This window comes from Dromiciops gliroides, chromosome 3, assembly GCF_019393635.1.
Source record: "Dromiciops gliroides isolate mDroGli1 chromosome 3, mDroGli1.pri, whole genome shotgun sequence".
NCBI classification, from domain to species: Eukaryota; Metazoa; Chordata; class Mammalia; order Microbiotheria; family Microbiotheriidae; genus Dromiciops; species Dromiciops gliroides.
Genome location: NC_057863.1, coordinates 158,253,197 through 158,271,384, shown reverse-complemented (window position 1 = coordinate 158,271,384; position 18,188 = coordinate 158,253,197). Strand labels below are relative to the sequence as shown.

The following is an 18,188-nucleotide window of genomic DNA, read 5'->3' as shown; positions in this document are numbered from 1 at the left end:
GAAGATGACAATGAGGTTGAGAACCTAAGTGATTAGGACGTTTGGAAGAGGGGTGAGTTCTGGGGTAAAGATAATGAGATAATTCATATTATAAATGAAAGTGCTTACTGAGAAAGCACACATTTGAGATGTTAACTTCAATTTCTTCATAGTAATCATTATCAGACATCAACTCAAATCAATAGCATAAGGGAAGCAACATAGTGTCCTGGGAAGAGCACTGGTTCCAGAGTAAACTGGGTTCAAATTTCACCTCTTATGCTGATTATAACTCTGTGACCTTGGGTAAGTCACTTAACTTCCCTGGGCCTCAATTTCCTCATCTGGAAAAGGAGTGGCCAGACTAGACGGCCTGTACTGTCCCTTTCAGCTTTAGATTTGTGACTGCGTAACCTGTACTGATGATCTCCAAGATCCATTCCAGCTTTAAATCACATGATTCTTGAAATCTTTAAAATCTGCTTTCTAAAGGTTTAGAACTCTTATCCTGTTAATCGCTTACAGAGAAGCAATAACTCCAGCAGTCTCACAAATGGCCAGAGACTAGAAAGACAAATAATGTGGTTTTAGGTCTACTGCAGAGTCACTTTCCCAATTGCCATGTCGATAAGGATAAGCCAACTCTTATGACAGACATGTCATCATCAACTTTAGCACCTTTCACTGGGATGAATGCTGATGCAGAAAAAGAAAAACTCTGTGAGGTTCTGTATGAGCTGACCATGCAGGACCAGCAGCCATCAAGCAGGTCACACTCCAATCAGCAGCAGGGCCAACACGTGCAGCAGTCAGTGTATCAGATTCATTTTGCAAAGCTCAAGAGAATCAGCCTAGTGCCAAGCACCAGATCATTATTGTCATGGATACACCTAAGGTCTTTGATCCAGGATTCCAGACTCTGCTCAACAGATGAATCAGAACCACCTTCAGGAAAGGAAGCCACAAGTGTCTCTTTCCTTTCAATGAGCTGAGATTTTAGAAATCACCTAGTTCATTTTCTGACGGCAGCAGCAGCACTGAATTCTGCTTAGGTAAACCGTAGAGCTCCACTGAGATGGTCTGCCAGCATCTCAAGCCCAACATATATAAAGCTGAACGTATCATCTTATAACACCCCCAAACCTAACTCTTGCCCTCTGTCTCCATTCAAAACATCATCTTTCCAGTTGCACAGGCACTTGACCTTGGAGTCCTCTAATTCTTCTCTGTTTCTTAGCTTATAGTCCTCCAGCTGTGAAGTCCTTTCCATATCAATGATATTCCCTCTCATTTCATACTTATTTTTTTATCCAAAATTTTTGCCAAGATTAGGTCCACTCCATCTGCTCTAAGAAGAAATGCAGTTAATATATCTCACAGCCAAATCCAAGCCATTTGTAAGGATAAATGTGAAACTCCTAGAAAATGGGAACATCTGTTTAGGGGACTCCAACCATATGACTCAAATATTTAATGGACTTATTACACGTCAGGCACTGTGGGAGATAAAAAATAACTGAAGAAAATATAGTTAGTCTCCAAAGAGGATGGGCTTGAGCTCTCACAGTAGTGATAGAGATGGTAAAAGTGCAGTTTAAAGGTACAATCTTGTATCCCAACACTGGAGTCTGGACTTTTCTTCTCCACTCCTCTTAACCTCTTAATGTTTTTATCCACCATCTCCTCCATCACTTCAGTGTTAAAAGAAAAGATGGTTCTTTTCCTTGACAAAGTGAGAACCTCTAGTTTTTTCTTGCTCTGTTGATCATCCTTCCTCTCTTACACATCTTAAGATTCTTCCTCTCTACTGGTTCTTTCCTCTCAGTGTACAGAAAGGTTCCCCTTATCCAAAAAATAATATAGAAAAAAGTTTACCTTGGCCCTGCCCCTCTCTCCAGGTATCATCTGTTCTCTTCTTATTTGCTGCCAAGCTCCCAGAATTATGAGTCTGTATTTACTATCTTCAGCTCCTCATTGCACTCATTCCTGTATCCCCTGAAACTATGGGACACCCCCTTTCTCTTGAGAATTTCTCTTCCTATGGTTTCCATAAACTAGCACTCTAATGAATCTCCCATTTCTCTTACCACCCCACCCCTTCGTTTCCCTTTGTCTTGCTCTTGCTCCTTAAACTTGAGGGTTTCTCAAGATTTTGTCTTAGGTTCTCTTCTTACTTCCCTCTATACACTTTTACTTGGCGATCTTAACTAATTCCATAACTTTACTCATCAAATTGCCGTCTCCACTGCCAGAGTCCCAGCCCGGTGGTATTTCCTACTGTTTGGAAGAGGTAGCTTTTTAGACAGCTTTACCTAGATAACCTGCCAACACCTCAAACTCAAAGATGTTCAAAGATAAAGTCATTGTCTTTCTCCTCACCCACCCAACCTATCTTTCCCTCGAACTCTTCTATTTACATTAATGATAGGGATTATTCATTTGCAAACATAAAAATACTTGCAAATGATTGATAACGTAGCTTACTGAATATATGTTAACTTATCTTTCTTCCCTTATTTCTCCTTCCTAGAAACCCATTCATCTATCCATTCATTCATCTTCTCAGTTACACAGGCTTTTAGTATTATGGAAGTCATCTTTTACTCTTATCTGGCCTTTCACCTGCACTGTAACAGCCCTAGAATAGACATCTTCTCTTGCCTAGCCTATTATAAAATTCCCTGTTCTGCTTCTTGCTTCCAGTCTATTCCCTTTCCAATCCATTCTCCAGAAGTCTTCCTAATGTACACTACTTAAAAAACCTTCTGTTAGCTATCCAGTTAATACTGAACAAAGTTTAAACTCCTGACTCTAACATTCATGGTCTTCCACAATCTGGCTCTGACATTCCTACCCAGTCTTCACCCATATCACTCTCAGGTGTTCTACATTCCAGCCATAAAGGATGACTTTCCATTTCCAATTCTCATCCTGCCCTCTATCTCCAGTAAGCCTTTGTGTATAGCCTTTGCTTGGAATAACCTTTTTTTTTTTTTTTCAACTGACCATTCTCTTACCTCTCTTCTTTCAAGACAAATCCTGTATGAAACACTACCCATACCTATCAGGTAAAAGTTATCTCTTCTTCCTTAAATTTCTATTTTACTGTGATGATTCAAAATGAGAAAAACAAAAAACTGGGCTATATATTGTCCTGGGTTTCAGGTTATGGCTGCAGCCTTTTCAGCTTTGATATATATATATATATGTATATATATATATATATATATATATATATATATATTTTTTTTTTTTTTTTGCGGGGCAATGAGGGTTAAGTGACTTGCCCAGGGTCACACAGCTAGTAAGTGTCAAGTGTCTGAGGCCAGATTTGAACTCATGTCCCCCTGAATCCAGGACCAGTGCTTTCCACTGCACCATCTAGCTGCCCCCCAGCTTTGATAGTTATGACAGAGGAGAAACAGACTAAATTAAAAAGAACTATTTGTTGCTCTTTAGCCACAGAAGGAAGAAAAGAATAAATGGAAGATTGATATACATTGTCCCAAAAGTTTTATTGCAGTTTTAGGTGTTAGGTGTAAAACTGCTAAGAATTTTATATGGCACTATAGGGTAGATGATAAGACTATAAGCAGCTTCTCAGCCCTACCTCTCATACAAACACAAAAAGGAAGGAAAGGGGGTTGGGGGATAGAACCTGTGAGTAAAATGTCAGACAAACAACATTCTGAGAATTCCCACTTTGGAAACATGGTAAGATGCCAAACAGGAAAAGATAAAAACAACAGACTTGGCTTTTCTATATTTCAGCAAGGACACACTGCTATATTAGCAATATCCCATATTGGGATTATCTTAACTAACCTCAAACTGCTCTCTTTCATTTTGTTATTCATTCAATTTATAAGTCATACCATTAAAAAAAAAATTTGTTGAGGCAATTGGGGTTAAGTGACTTGCCCAGGGTCACACAGCTAGTAAGTATTAAGTGTCTGAGGCTGGATTTGAACTCAGGTTCTCCTGAATCCAAGGCCAGTGCTTTATCCACCGCACCACCTAGCTGCCCCAGTCATACCATTTTTTAAACAAATTTTCTCAATCTTCCTGAAATTGGCAAACATTTCTCATTCAAATCTGTACTAGATCTACTCCTCACTGTGGGGACTTTTGATCATCTTTTTGGCCCTGCTGTCTACTGAGACACTTCATTTGCAAAGTTAAAAAATACCAGCACAACACTGAATTGTGTTAGGATAATCTAGTTTAGTGAAGGCCTATTAATTCTCCTCTCTCTTTTTTAAGGTAGAAAACCATTCATTTATCTATTTGCTCAATAAATATTTACCAAGTGCCTCCTTCATGCAAGAGTATAGTGATGTCATAGAAGAAGGAAACATTTTGCTAGCTGAATGATTAAATTTGGGTGTGAGCTCCTGGGCCAAATGTTACTCCTTATGTTGAGGTCCAAGCAGTGGTCTTGGGGTTAGAAGACCTAGGACATTTATTAGCTATTCAACCTTAAGGTGATTAAGGTGATTTAGAAATTAGTTAGTGGAAGGTGTAGAGACCTAACTCTGAGCTGCCATAGCCACCCATAACCACAATCACAAGGCAAGTCATTTTGTTTCTAAGTTCCTGTTTTCTTCATATATAAAATGGAAATTATAATACTTACCACTTTCTGTTTCACACAATTGCTGTGAACAAAGTGCCTTGTAATCTTTCACATGCTATGTAAGTGTGAACTGTTACTATGTTTTTTAGTGAGGCAGTGATATTTACATATCTTCTCCTGTCTTTAGAAGCATGATTCTGTATCTCTGACATTCTTTCATCATATAGGTCTTTATAGTGCCATGGAGTGAAAGCTACAACCTCATAACTCCAACCTGGTGTCACTAACAGGTTTCAGCAATGCCCTCATATTTAGATTATGTATTCCTGTAGGCCAAGAGCTGTGTCAGACATTCTCATCTTTCTACTGCTCAGAGCCTAGCACATAGTAGGGTCTTAAAATATGCATGCAATGTGGTAGAGAGGAAAAAGTAATTACTAGTTTTGGAGTCAGGGACCTTGAGTAAGTTTTTTTAATGTCTCTGAAGCCCCACTTGCCTTGTGATGGTGGTGATGGCATTGTGGCTGTGGCATTGTTTATCACTATACCACAATAAAATTCTCATCTCTCTTGGTCTTCCAACATTATACCAACTGAGTTCTTTTCATTCTTCTCTGACTGCCTGTCATTGCAAGGGAGGAAGGGAAACAGAAGAGAATACACATTAGGTGCTTATTATGTGCCAAGCTCTAAGATAAAGGGTTTTTGTTTGTTTGGTTTTTTGTTTTGTTTTTGTTTTGTTTTAAATAAGCATTATCTCATTTGATCCTCACAACAACCTTGGGAGGTAAGTGCTCCTACTATCTCTATTTTATAGTTGAGGAAACTGACGCAAACAAGATTGCCCAGGGTCACAAAGCTAGTAAGTGTCTGAGGCCGGATTTGAACACAGGTCTTCCTGACTCCAGGCCTATCACTGTAATCACTGTATCATCAGTAGCCTCCGAGGGCACTGTAGAATGAAAATGGAAGAACAACAAATAGTAGAAAAATGGAAAAGATCCGACAAGATTTTTATAACAAACTGTTCTCACCATCAAGGGAAGTAGAGTCCAAAGACACTTGGACTTTGACATCACAGTTCTGGTTTTGCTTACAGAGGAGGTAGAAAAGGCACTAAAGAGAACAAAGATAGGAAAAGCAGCCAGATTAGACCAGTGGACATTAAAGAAATTTGTGTAGGAGGTTACACAATTGTGAAGACACTGAGGACATCTGAAGGAAGGGACAGGAAAGGAAAAGTACAGGAAAAATCTTCAACCATGTGCACACATAAGTAAAATTTTATGAGAATCATTTATTCATGGATAAAGATAATCCTCAATGAAATGTTAGTAAGAAACAGACAAGCTTTGTAAGAAATATTCTATAATAGATCACATCCTTAACATCGTACAACTGACTGAAAGAAAAAAAAAATTCCACATATTGTTTGCTGGTTATAAAACAGAATTTGATTTGGCAAAGCTGAATGCTAATCCTTTGAAAGATATTAACTGTAGAAAGAACCTTGTTTAATCACCTTCTAATCATAAACATTAACAAAGCATAAAACAGGGACATATATGCTCAGCAAAAGTGTGCACCAATGTAATGGAGGAAATCCAAATGGAGAACCAGTTGAATAAGGATTTCCTATGCATGTGTTCCTATTTGCAGATGACATTATGCTCAATGCATCAAGCCCTGAAACATTTGCAGCTTCTCGGAAGAGATATGTAGCCACTCAAAAGTTTTGCTTAACTACCTACACAGGAAAAATCACACTGATAAAGACCACCCCAGATTATCACATGCAGTTGGATGAATACTTTATAGAGCTTTTATATATAGTTCCATATCATGGCAGACACATGCAACAATCTATAGAGCTTTTGTGGGTATATGCAAACACGTGTACACACACATACACATATATCTTGCATCAGCATATTCATGTGGGAATTGCAAAAAGCATGAACAACACGTTGGGCCCACAATTAAAATAGTAAGAGGAGAGTGGCTGGGTTACTTTCAGGAAATTCTATTTTGGGGCCTTTTATGACCACCACCTGTGGATTATGAATGCAGATTGAACCATGCTGTGTCTACTTCTGGGCTGGTTTTTTTCCTTCTTTTTTGAGGTTTTCCCCTTGTGCTCTGATTCTTCTTTCACAATATGAATCAGATTGCTTTCCATCTTGGAGAGGAGGGAGGGAAAGGAGGGTGAAAGAAAAATTTGGAATTAAAAATCCTATGAAAACAAATGTTGAAAACTATGCTTATATGTAACTGGAAAATAACAAAATACTTTTATTTTAGAAATTTCTTATTTGATTTCCAGGTGTTTAGTTGCGGTTTTTGATTTGTTGCTTTTCTGGTATTTGGAAATTCACAGTTAAATGCCTCTTTTATTCACTTGTTCTTTCTTTCATTGACAAGATTATTTAGAGAAATATTTTTTTCTCTTAAGGATTGCTTTAACTGCATCCCAAAAGTTTAATTTGATCTTTCATTTTCTTTGGCCTACCATCCCTTTAGGATTAAATTAGTTTCCATTTAAGTTTGAATCCTTTTTTCAAAGGCCCTTTTTTGATTTTTATTTCTCTGTGGTCAGTAAAGGATGTGTTTGTTTCTGTTCTTCTGTATTTGTGAGGTTTTTATGCCTTCCTAAATGGTCAGTTTTTGTAAAGGTGTCATGCAAAACTGAGAAAATAGGTACACTCAAGTCAACAGTACTTAAGAGCCCACTATGCGCCAGGCACTGTGTTAAGTGCTGGAGATATAACAAAATGCAAAAACAAACAAAACTAAATAAAAAATAGTCCCTGCTCTCAATGAGTTCAGAGTCATGTAGGGGAAGCAAATACAAATGACTATATACACCCCAAATATTTATAGGATAAATTTTAGATAATCTCAGAGGAAGGCACTAAGACCATAGAAGACTAGGAAAGGCTTCTTCCAGAAGGTGAGACTAGCTGAATCTTAAAGGACCCCAGGGAAGCCAGGAGAAGGAGATGAGGAAGAAGAGAATTCCTGGCCTGGGAGACAGCTAGTGAAAATGTCCAGAGCTGACAGATGAAGCATTCTGTGTGGGGAGCAGCAAAAAAGCTAGTGTCATTGTGTCATGGAATTTATGTAGGGGAGTAAGGCATTAGAAGGTAGGAAGAGGTCAGGTTATGAAGGACTTTAAAAATAAAGGATCCTATTACTGAATAAAGCGGTGACATGGTCAGACCTATGCTTTACGAAGATCAATTTGAGAGATGAGTGGAGGATAGACTGGAATGGGGAGAGATATGAGTGGGGGAGACCAACCATCAGGCTACTCCAACAGTTCAGGTGATGAGGATCTGGGCTAGGGTGATGGCAGTGTCAGAGAAAAAAAGGGGCACATGTGAAAGGTTATGAAGATAAATGTGAGAGGACTTGGCAACCGATTGGATAAGTGGGGTGAATGATAAGTCAAGGATGATAGCTCCGTTGAAAGCTTGGGTGAAGGGGATGGGGGGGGGCCCTTGATAACAATATGAAGTTAGGAAGGAGAAAGGGATGAGAGGGAAAGATAATGACTTCAGTTTTAGACATGTTAAGTTGAAGATATCTAAGAGAAATACAGTTTGTGATGTCCAATAGGCAGCTGGAGATGTGAATCCAGAGGTCAGGAGAGAGGTTAGCACTATAAGGAGATATCCAAGAAACCTCAGGATAGAGATGACAAACAAAACCATGGGAGCTGATGGGATCACCAATAAAAGGTTATACAGAGAGACGAGGACCTAGGACAGAGCCTTCAAGGCCACCCATGATGAGTGGGTATGATTTGGATGAAGATTCAGTAAATGAGACTTAGAAGGAATGTTCAGACAGCTAGTAGGAGAACCAGTAATGTTACAAAAACAAAGAAAAAAGAGAGTATCAAGGAGAAAAGAGTGATTTATAGTGCTGCAGAGCTTGAGGAGATGCCAAGAAGAATGACAACTGAGAAAAGGCCATTAGATTTGGCAATTAAGAGATCATCAGTTTCAGCTGAATGATGAAGTTGGAAACAAAACTGCAGAGAGGTAGTACACATTCAATGTAAATATAATGATGGGCTAATTTCATGGGCTACCTTTTCACTGGTATGCTAATATGTATTTTTAATCTCATTGATTCTTCATGGGTTAATTGCCAGGCCATTCTCTTTTCAGTGGCCAGGGAAACTCACCCAAAAGAATCCTCTTTCCACTTGGACATTGTGTAGAACATGTTTCATGAGAGGAGCTTGTATTTGGTATTTGGTAAATACAACTTCCCTAGGTTTACATCTCAACTAATATTGATACTCAGAGAGGCTTGTGAGAAGAAGTTATATATGCTTTGTGATTCTTAATCAATCAAGGACCAGAGATCTAAAGGTAGGAGAAGCCTTACAAGTTATCAAGTTCAATTCTCTCATTTTATATATGAAGAAACACAGGAAGTGTGAGAGCCAGGGACTGAGCCTGGGTCTTCTGACTTCAGAGACAGTTCTCTTTTTATTGGACCACACTGCCTCCAACATGACCTGAACATAGTAACTGGGTACAGTTTACTGGAGAAGATCCCTTGAGGCTGCTACTGAGCTTTCCTAGAATAAATGCTTTAAAAACCCCACAAACTATATACACTCAGAGATCTTGTATTTATTTTCTTCATTTCCACCTCCACATTTTCTTACAGAAAATCTTATGTGAAATTTTGCCCACTTACTTCTCATATTTTCATCAAGAATAGCCTTTATCCATGTGTAGAACATCCTCATAAATATTTTATGGAGATGAGAAAACAGGCATATATATGGGTAAGTAAATGCTTTTGTGTATGTGTACAATAATACCATCTGGGACCTTCATCACTTTTTTTAGACTTTTCCCTTCCTTATCTTTATCCTTTCTTTTCATTCAGCATTGCTTTTGGCATTTTTCAAATTAGCTGACAATTTTATTACCTCAAGTGGCTGATTTACATTCTGTCTGAAATCAGGTATATCCTTTCCATTAAGGTATAATGAATTTAATTTGCTGAGTGATTTTGAAGGTGCTGGACATGGTGAACAATATCTACTTTAAAAATGTTTTATTCTGAACTTAACAAACATAAATGAAAGTAGGCCTTTCCCTATCCATAGCAGATCAGAAAAAGAGGATTGTACATGAAATGGCAGATCTGTTATTATTTACATTTTTTTTTAATTATACAATAAGTTGAACTTGTAGCTTTTAAAACTGTCCTGATTGTCTGTGCTTCTTTCTGTCCTTCCATCTGTTTTCTTCACAGTAAAAAAAAAAGATGCCTCAATAATTGTTTCCTTCCTTCCTTCCTTCCTTCCTTCCTTCCTTCCTTCCTTCCTTCCTTCCTTCCTTCCTTCCTTCCTTCCTTCCTTCCTTCCTTCCTTCCTTCCTTCCTTCTTCTGCACTCTTCATATATCCCTTTGTCTTCTGAACCCCAACCCACATTGGGGAAGAAAAAGGAAAACAAAGCATTTCTAAAAAAACCTGCATAGTTCAGAGAAACAAATTTCGACATTGGCTAGGCTCGAAAATATGTGTCTATAGGACTTATTCTACATGAGTTTATTGTCTCTGTCAACAGATGAGTAGCATGCTTCAAAATCAGTTCTCTGTAATTGTGGTTAGTCATTGCATTGATCAGTCTTCTTCAAAGTTGTTTTTCTTAATAACTTTGTTATTGTATAAACTGTTCTCCTGGTTTTACAGACTTTACTCAGTATCACAGTATCTCTGAAACTGCTAGTCTCACAATTTCTTATGGAACAATAATATTCCTCTTTTTCATAGACATATAGGTGGTACAAAGAATAGAGGGCTGGAATTCAAACCTTCAAACACTTACTAGCTGTGTCACCCTGGGCAGGTCAGTTAATTTCTACCTGCCTCAATTTCCTCATCTGTAAAATAGGGGTAATAATAGCACCTAATTCCCAGGGTTGTTATAAGGATAAAACAAGTTAATATCTGTAAAACACTTTGTAAACCTTGAGGTGCTTAAGTGCTAATAAAAAACCAAACCATAATTTGTCTTGCCATTTCCCAGTAGATCAGCACTCTTTGAGTTTCTAGTTCTTAAGTACTATTACCACTATGAAAAAAAAAGGATAGCTATAAATATTTTTGCATATATGAGTCTTTTCCCCCTTTCTGTGATATTTTGGGAGTATAGGCCAAGCAGTGGTAGAAGTGGGTCAAAGGACATGCACAGTGGATAAAGCACCGGCCCTGGATTCAGGAGTACCTGAGTTCAAATCCGGCCTCAGACACTCACTAGCTGTGTGACCTTGGGCAAGTCACTTAACCCCCATTGCCCCGCAAAAAAAAAAAAAAAAAAAAAAAGGACATGCACAGTTTAGTGATTTTTGGTATGTAGTTCAAAATTGCTTTTCAATTCACAGATATATCAACAGTGGATTAGTATGCTTCCCCCCCACTGTCCCACTAAAAATTGTCATTTTCCATTTTTATTATTTTTTACCAATCTGGTGGGTATGAGGTAGGACCATCACAGCTTCTTTAATTTCAATTTTTCTGATTGTTAATGACTTGGAGCTTTTTTGATAACTTGGAATTCTTTCTTTGAAAACTGTTTATATCTTTTGATCATTTATCAACTGGATAATGGCTTTTGTTCTCTAATAACTTAGAGAGGAGGCCTTCATCAGAGAAACTTACTACAAAGATTTTTTATCAGTTTCTTTTTTTCCCCTTCTAATTTTAACTTCACGGATTTATTCTGTGCAAAAGTGTTTTAATTTTATATAACTGAAATTGTCTTTTATCTTCTATGATGTTCTCTATCCCTTGCTTGGTCATGAACTGCTCCTTTACCCATATATCCAAAAGGTAATCTCTTTCTTACTCTATTCAAATTTGCGTATGATATCACTATGTCTGAATCATGTACTGACTTGGTGCTTATCTTGGTATATGGCATGAGGTATTGGTCAGGGCCCAATTTCTAACAGACACTTTTTACCAGAAGTTTGTTTGGGTTTTTTTGTTTTTCGTTTTGTTTTTTGTTTTTTTGCGAGGCGATTGGGGTTAAGTGACTTGCCCAGGGTCACACAGCTAGTAAGTGTCAAGTGTCTGAGGCCAGATTTGAACTCTGGTCCTCCTGACTCCAGGGCCAGTGCTCTATCCACTGCGCCACCTAGCTGCCCCCCCCCTCAATTAACTTTTAAAATTGACTCTTTAGGGTTCTCTAAGCTTGTTGTTCAGTCATTCAGTTATGTCTGACTCTTCATGACCTCTTCATGCCAATATTGTCCATAAGGTTTTCTCAGCAAAGATACTAAGAGTGGTTTGCCATTTCCTTCTCTGGAGGCAAAGAGAGGTTAAATGATTTGCCCAGGGCCACATAGCTAGTAAAAGCATCTGAGACTGAATCTGAACTCAGATCTTCCTGACTCCAGGAACAGTGCTGTATCTATTGAGCCATCTCGCTGCCTCTAAGACAGACCCTCATATAAACTGTAAAAAGCAATAGTGTTGTTTCTTACATATATTGTTGGTGTATAATGTTGCTTTTGTTTAGAGGCTATTACTAAGTTTTTGGTGGAATTTCTTTGTCTTTATCTTTTGGCACCAATGTCGATGCATAAACTGCACCTATCTTCATGCTTGTCTTTTTTGCTTATGCTCATCCTGAGCACTACAGGATGAGATAACCAAGTATGTCATGAAATGATAATTGCTTGTTTTTTACCATAATGTATCAACTACAATTCCTTTATCTGCCTTTACGAGAACCTATGTAGTCTTTCCATTTAATTTAACCTCTTCATGAGTTCTCATTTATGACAACAATAACAATCTTAATCAGTTCTTCTAGTAGTATGTCAAGGATCTTATATTTAAAGTAAAAACCTTTAATGTTTATGGGTCTTCTAAAGCTTTATGATTCTTGGCACCCTCTGTCTTCTTTTCTATGACTCCATCATCACTCATCATTTATCTCTCCATCCATGAAGGGGCAGAAGTAGTAGTAATAGTAGTAGTTGTAATAATACTAAGTGGTAATAGTAGTAGCAGCAACAATAAAAATAGTAGTAGTAAAAGAAGTAGCTATTAGTCGTAACATTAGACAACATTCTTAGGGCTTTGAGGGACTTTTGGTATCCTTCTGGTCCCTTTGTTCAGGTTAGAGACTGTCCTGTTAGAGTATTTTCATCTTCCTGGATACCCATGTTTTGCTCGCTGCCAAAAATTTTCATTTTATATGAATTCTCTGAAAATTGTTAATCTTTACATGACCTATGGTTGCTATCTGTTAAATCATTCAATTAAAATGAACATCATTTCCCTACAATTTATTGTAGAAGGCGACTAAATTGGTTATACCAGATATCTTATGACCTGGAAGCAACCCAAGACGAACTAGAAGAATCTAAGTTCTGGTAGGTCCTACCAAACTGGAAAAATCATCAAGTATAAACCTGCTGTCTGAGAACAGCCTAGGAAAATTTAAAGAAATAGGCCATTATGTGATGAATGTTTTTGGGTAATGAAATTAAGGGCCTCCTAAGACATGGAGGAGCTTTTACCTTTGTCAATGGTGGCAGTATAGAGAGGAGGGACATCTCAGCTCTTCTAAAGCATTTGAAGAAAAGTCTGCAATTAGAGTTTCTTGCTTTCCTCAGAGTAAGTTAAGTTTTACTTATGCTTTGACTTGCATCTTTAACTTGGGGGAAGATATGGTGAAAACATTATTTTTATGGTTAGAAGATCTGAATTTCTTTTTTTTTCTTTTTTTTAAGTGAGGCAATTGGGGTTAAGTGACTTGCCCAGGGTCACACAGCTAGTAAGTGTTAAGTGTCTGAGGCCAGACCCGAACCCAGGTACTCCTGATTCCAGAGCCGGTGCTCCATCCACTGCGCCACCCAGCTGCCCCAGAAGATCTGAATTTCTATTAATCTGCATTGAATTTAAATTGACCCAGTCCAGGCATATCCACAATAATAGTCATATATTATAATGAAATCCCATGCTAACATTGTTCTAGATAGTTTATGTCCCTGGTCCTGGGGAACCTTTCCACCTTTTGATCAGAGGAGAACATGTCAGGCTTACCAGAAAAGAGTCGCCAGCCAGGACCAAGGGATGATAAAACCTAGCTTCTCCAGGGATGAAGCATGAAAAGGAATTTCCAGCATGAAAGAAGCCCTTTTAATCTCTCTCCTTTGTCCCTTTTACTTCTTTCTAATCTCTCACTATTTCTCCTAATGACATTTCTGCCTACATGGTTTTCTGTGGAATCAAATGGGCCTTGTTTTAATTTGGGTGTACTTGTCATCCCAGCAGACCATACGCTCCTTAAAGAGAGGAGCTCTTTTGGATTGCCACTTTATCCTTAAGTACTTCATATAGCATAGTCCAAGTGAGAGGCAATGAAGAAAGAGGGAGGTGGGTAAGCTAAACTGCCCAGAGATGGGCAACCAGAATAGTGAATAGCCTGCAGTCTGTACCACAGGAGGATCATTTAAAGGAATTGGGAAACTCAGCCAGGACAAGACAGCTGCCTTCAAGTACCTGAAAAGCTGTCATACAGATGATAAATTACTTTTGTTTTATTTGGACTCAAAGGAGAGACTAGGGAGCAATGGGTGTAAGTTGCAGAGAAGCCAAATGAAGGTTGATGTAAGGAAAACATTCTTAAGATTCCTCTCATTAGAGGTTTTCAAGCAAAGGTTGCAAAACACTGAATTCAGTGGAAATTCTTTTTTCCACTGAAAAACCAGGTGGCTTTGGGGTTACCTTTCGATTCTAAAGCTAAGATTTTGTAAATGAGCATTTCATAAATTTATTAAATTTAAATTGAATTTAGTTGTTACTTCCATTGGCTATTCAATAACACAAATTGACAGCTATACAATTCCCAGAGGTCCTTCTCTCTTATGAGGAGATACCATACAAAATTGTGGAAAACTAGTTACCTTGCATTAGTGAGGTAAACTAAGGCATAAATATCCAGAGGTGTAAATCATACAAAAATGTCCCCATCCCCTGTGCCTACTACTCCCTCTTCTGATTATTAATACCAAATGAGACAAAAATAAGGGGACACATGCTTGCTAAAGGTATTTGTCATGGAGGATGTCTGGTGTAGATTCCCTAAGGATGGTCCTCCAGATGTTTCTATTTGTAAATTTGCTGTGCCATGTAGCTCATTTAGGATGCTCTGCATGATCACTCAAAAGAGTCCAGCCTGACTAGCCACATGTGAAAGACAAAGGAGATGAAGAATGTCTATTGTTCAGATTATGATATGCAGGTGGATAGAAAACCTACAGAGATTAGAAAGCCTTTGGTGAAGAATTGTGCTGGAGAAGTGGCACAAAGGATGTTATTGGAAATACTGTATTGTCACAGAAGAAGACGGGCTGGTCATGTTAGATGAATGAGAGAGAAAAAAACGGACATCTTGTGTGCTCATCTGTTCCGTGTTAAAAGAGCTAGAGGAAGGCTCCTGGACTGTTGGATGGGAGAATTGGGGTAAGGAAGAAATAAACAAGAGTTTTACAGGATTAGAACGTATAGCATCTGTAGCAGAGGAGAGAGTACCAACACCTCTACTGTCTCACATAATAAATATAAAGCTTTGAAGTATCAAAACATATACCACAGTAATAGTAGCATTAAGTATAATCAAGTATAAATGATTGCAGGTGCTACTTTTTCCTGATTATAGTATTCTTTATAGTTTTCCTGACTCCTCATAGTTTTACCCTTATAGCAGCTAAAGTATGGGCAAAGGGCATATAGCTGAATCTCTGTAGGCATTAAACTACACAGGGCTGACTATATAGAAAGCAATGACATTGATTTCCATATGCCTTAAGAAATAACAAATCTTCATAATTTATAGTTGAGCAGCACTGTCATAACTTTAAAATAATATATTTGTATTAATACTAATACATAATGAAAAAAACACCACAATGATAGGAATTCTTTAGCTGTTCCTTGCCTGGCCCATCTCCAACAACTGCAGCTTGTGGAAATACATGACAGAAGTCCTTTCATGTTATGAATCATTTACCAAACTAAAGAAAAACCAGGCTAAGGAGAAGAATGAACATGGCTCACCCAAAATAAATACAGTAAAATCACATTCCTTCAGGAATGTAAAGGACCAAAAAAAGGTCGGGGGTGGGAAGGGCAAACACTTTTGAAGTAATGTGCTTGAATTATCCAGCATTTATTAACAACAAAAAAGGACCCAGTCATGTTGTTTAAATTACTCTTTATACAAACTGAATCATTATTGGCTTAACGAGATTTTACTGTATTTTAAACTCTGTCTGATGACTGGCAAATTATGGCATCTAATTTTTGTCAGCACACACATATGCAAATGAACACTTTATAAATATTTTTCAAGAAGGACATAACAATAAGATTAAGAAAAAGCTGGCATTTGGACAAATCCTTATGAACTTTCTCCCCTTTGTGTCTTCTCCTCAATCAAGGAAAATTAATAGTAACATTTGTCTGTCAATGAGGCGTTACAAGCATGTTAACAGGAAGACACTGTGGCTTTTACCTGATAGAAAGCCAGATAAATATCACTTCTTGCTAACTAGGTTGGTGTTTCTCCAAGAACTTATACTTGTCTGAAACAAATAGAATGATGTGTATATGTTTCTCTTTCTGAAAAGACTAGGGAAAATATACATTCTAAGTAAAGACATGAAGTCTGTATTACAGATTACATGGTTCCTTGTGGGTCACTCCAGCATGACAATCTATGATCCCATTAATCCACAGCACAATGCCAGTTCATATACAAATGAAAAGAAGTTTATTAGTCTAAGAATTGCCTATAGTTAACTACTGTGTTTAAAAAAATTATTTTAAAAATTAGGTACCTGCTGCTGTCGTTGTCGCCTCATGTGTGCAAACTGAGATAACATAAGCTGACGATCAAGCAATTCCATTCTTTGCTGTCTCTGAATGTCTACTGTTGCTCCCATTCCAATTCTGACTTCATTGGTTGGTTCCGAAGAAGAGAAGATGGGTTCAAGTGTCCAAGAAAACAACTTTGCCATCCAGCGGGGTATGCAAAGAACCTGATGAACTTTTAACACACTATTCGTATAACACATACCAGCAATCTAAAAGAAAAAAAAAACAACAAAATTTAAAATGAATAAAATTTACAAAAACACAAATACAGGAATCTTTCAAATGTCTGAATATCATATAGATGCAGAACTGAAAATGACTTTTGGGGGGGGAGCGGGGCAATGAGGGTTAAGTGACTTGCCCAAGGTCACACAGCTGGTAAATGTCAAGTGTCTGATTTGAACTCCAGTCCTCCTGAATCCAGGGCTGGTGCTTTATCCATTGTGCCACCTAGCTGCCCCCTGAAAATGACATTCTTACATGTGAGAGGATTTTCTTGACATTTATAGGAATCAACAAAAAAAAAAGTCATTTTAAAATATAAACCACTATATATAAAGCTACTACTAGTTTAGCCAATTGTAATTTCCTTTGAGAAAGTGACTCTTCTATTTATCCTCTCTTTCTCCACTTATTAGTGCAGTACATAATAGGCACTTGATTAATATTTGGCAAATAGGTTAATGAATTTTTTTTTTGAGGCAATGGGGGTTAAGTGACTTGCCCAGGGTCACACAGCTAGTAAGTGTTAAGTGTCTGAGGCTGGCTTTGAACTCTGGTCCTCCTGAATCCAGGGCCGGTGCTCTATCCACTGTGCCATCTAGCTGACCGGTTACTGAATTTTAACAACCTCTACCAAATGTGTGAATATTTTTTATTATTAACAACAATAGATCACATTTACATAGTACTTTAAAGTCCACAAAGGTGATTTAATTCTTTATTTGATTTTCACAACAAACCTATGAGGTAGATGCTATTATTATTCCCTTTTTACAAATTAGAAACTGAGGCTCAGAGAGATTAGGGGACCTGCTCTGAGTCACAGTTCTTTTATTTTTCTTCCCCTATCCCTCAATTACTTGTAAAATTTTTTAACATTCTTTTTTTAAAAAAAAGTTTTGAGTTACAGATTCTATCTTCCCCGCCTTCCTAAGAAGGTAAACATGTGCAATCATGTAAAACATATTTCCATACTGAGTCCTATTTCTTAAGTATCTGAAATGGGATATCAATGCAAGTTTTCCAGACTCTAGTCTAGTACTTTATTCATTCTGCTGTGCTGCCTCTCAGTATGTGCTCAGCAACACAAACCAACAAAATATCAAATCAATTCAGTAAAGCAAAGAAATCTGTTGATTCTTAAAAGTAGCTTGTGGATGGAAAGAGGAAGTTCTCACTCTTCACTTTAAGAACTAGGTAGAAAAAACATGGAAACAATTTCTTTATTAAGAAAACCCACCAAAATAAAAATATCTTACTAGCACAAGCACTTTCACATTCTATTAATCCTTAATTAATCTCTTAGGCAGATGGTCAAACACAGATAGTAGTGTTGGAAAACAATTTTGGCTCTTAGTCATCTGAGTAGAGCATATAACACTGACTGTTACAAAAACGACTGATATATGAGGTTGTACAGTGACAGAAAAAACACTCAGTTTCTTTAAAACTAAAGACATCTTATTGTCTTTGCTCAGTTGTAAGAT

General features: G+C 37.6%; 1 protein-coding gene across 1 annotated transcript in view; it reads right to left on the bottom strand.

The window, feature by feature from the left end:
• UBAC2 (UBA domain containing 2) overlaps positions 1-18,188 on the bottom strand; it is a 271,053-nt gene that overhangs the window by 58,798 nt on the left and 194,067 nt on the right. The window contains exon 7 of the mRNA XM_043995830.1: positions 16,443-16,688. Coding sequence (XP_043851765.1) covers positions 16,443-16,688 — 246 coding nt within the window. The remainder of the gene's footprint in view (positions 1-16,442; positions 16,689-18,188) is intronic.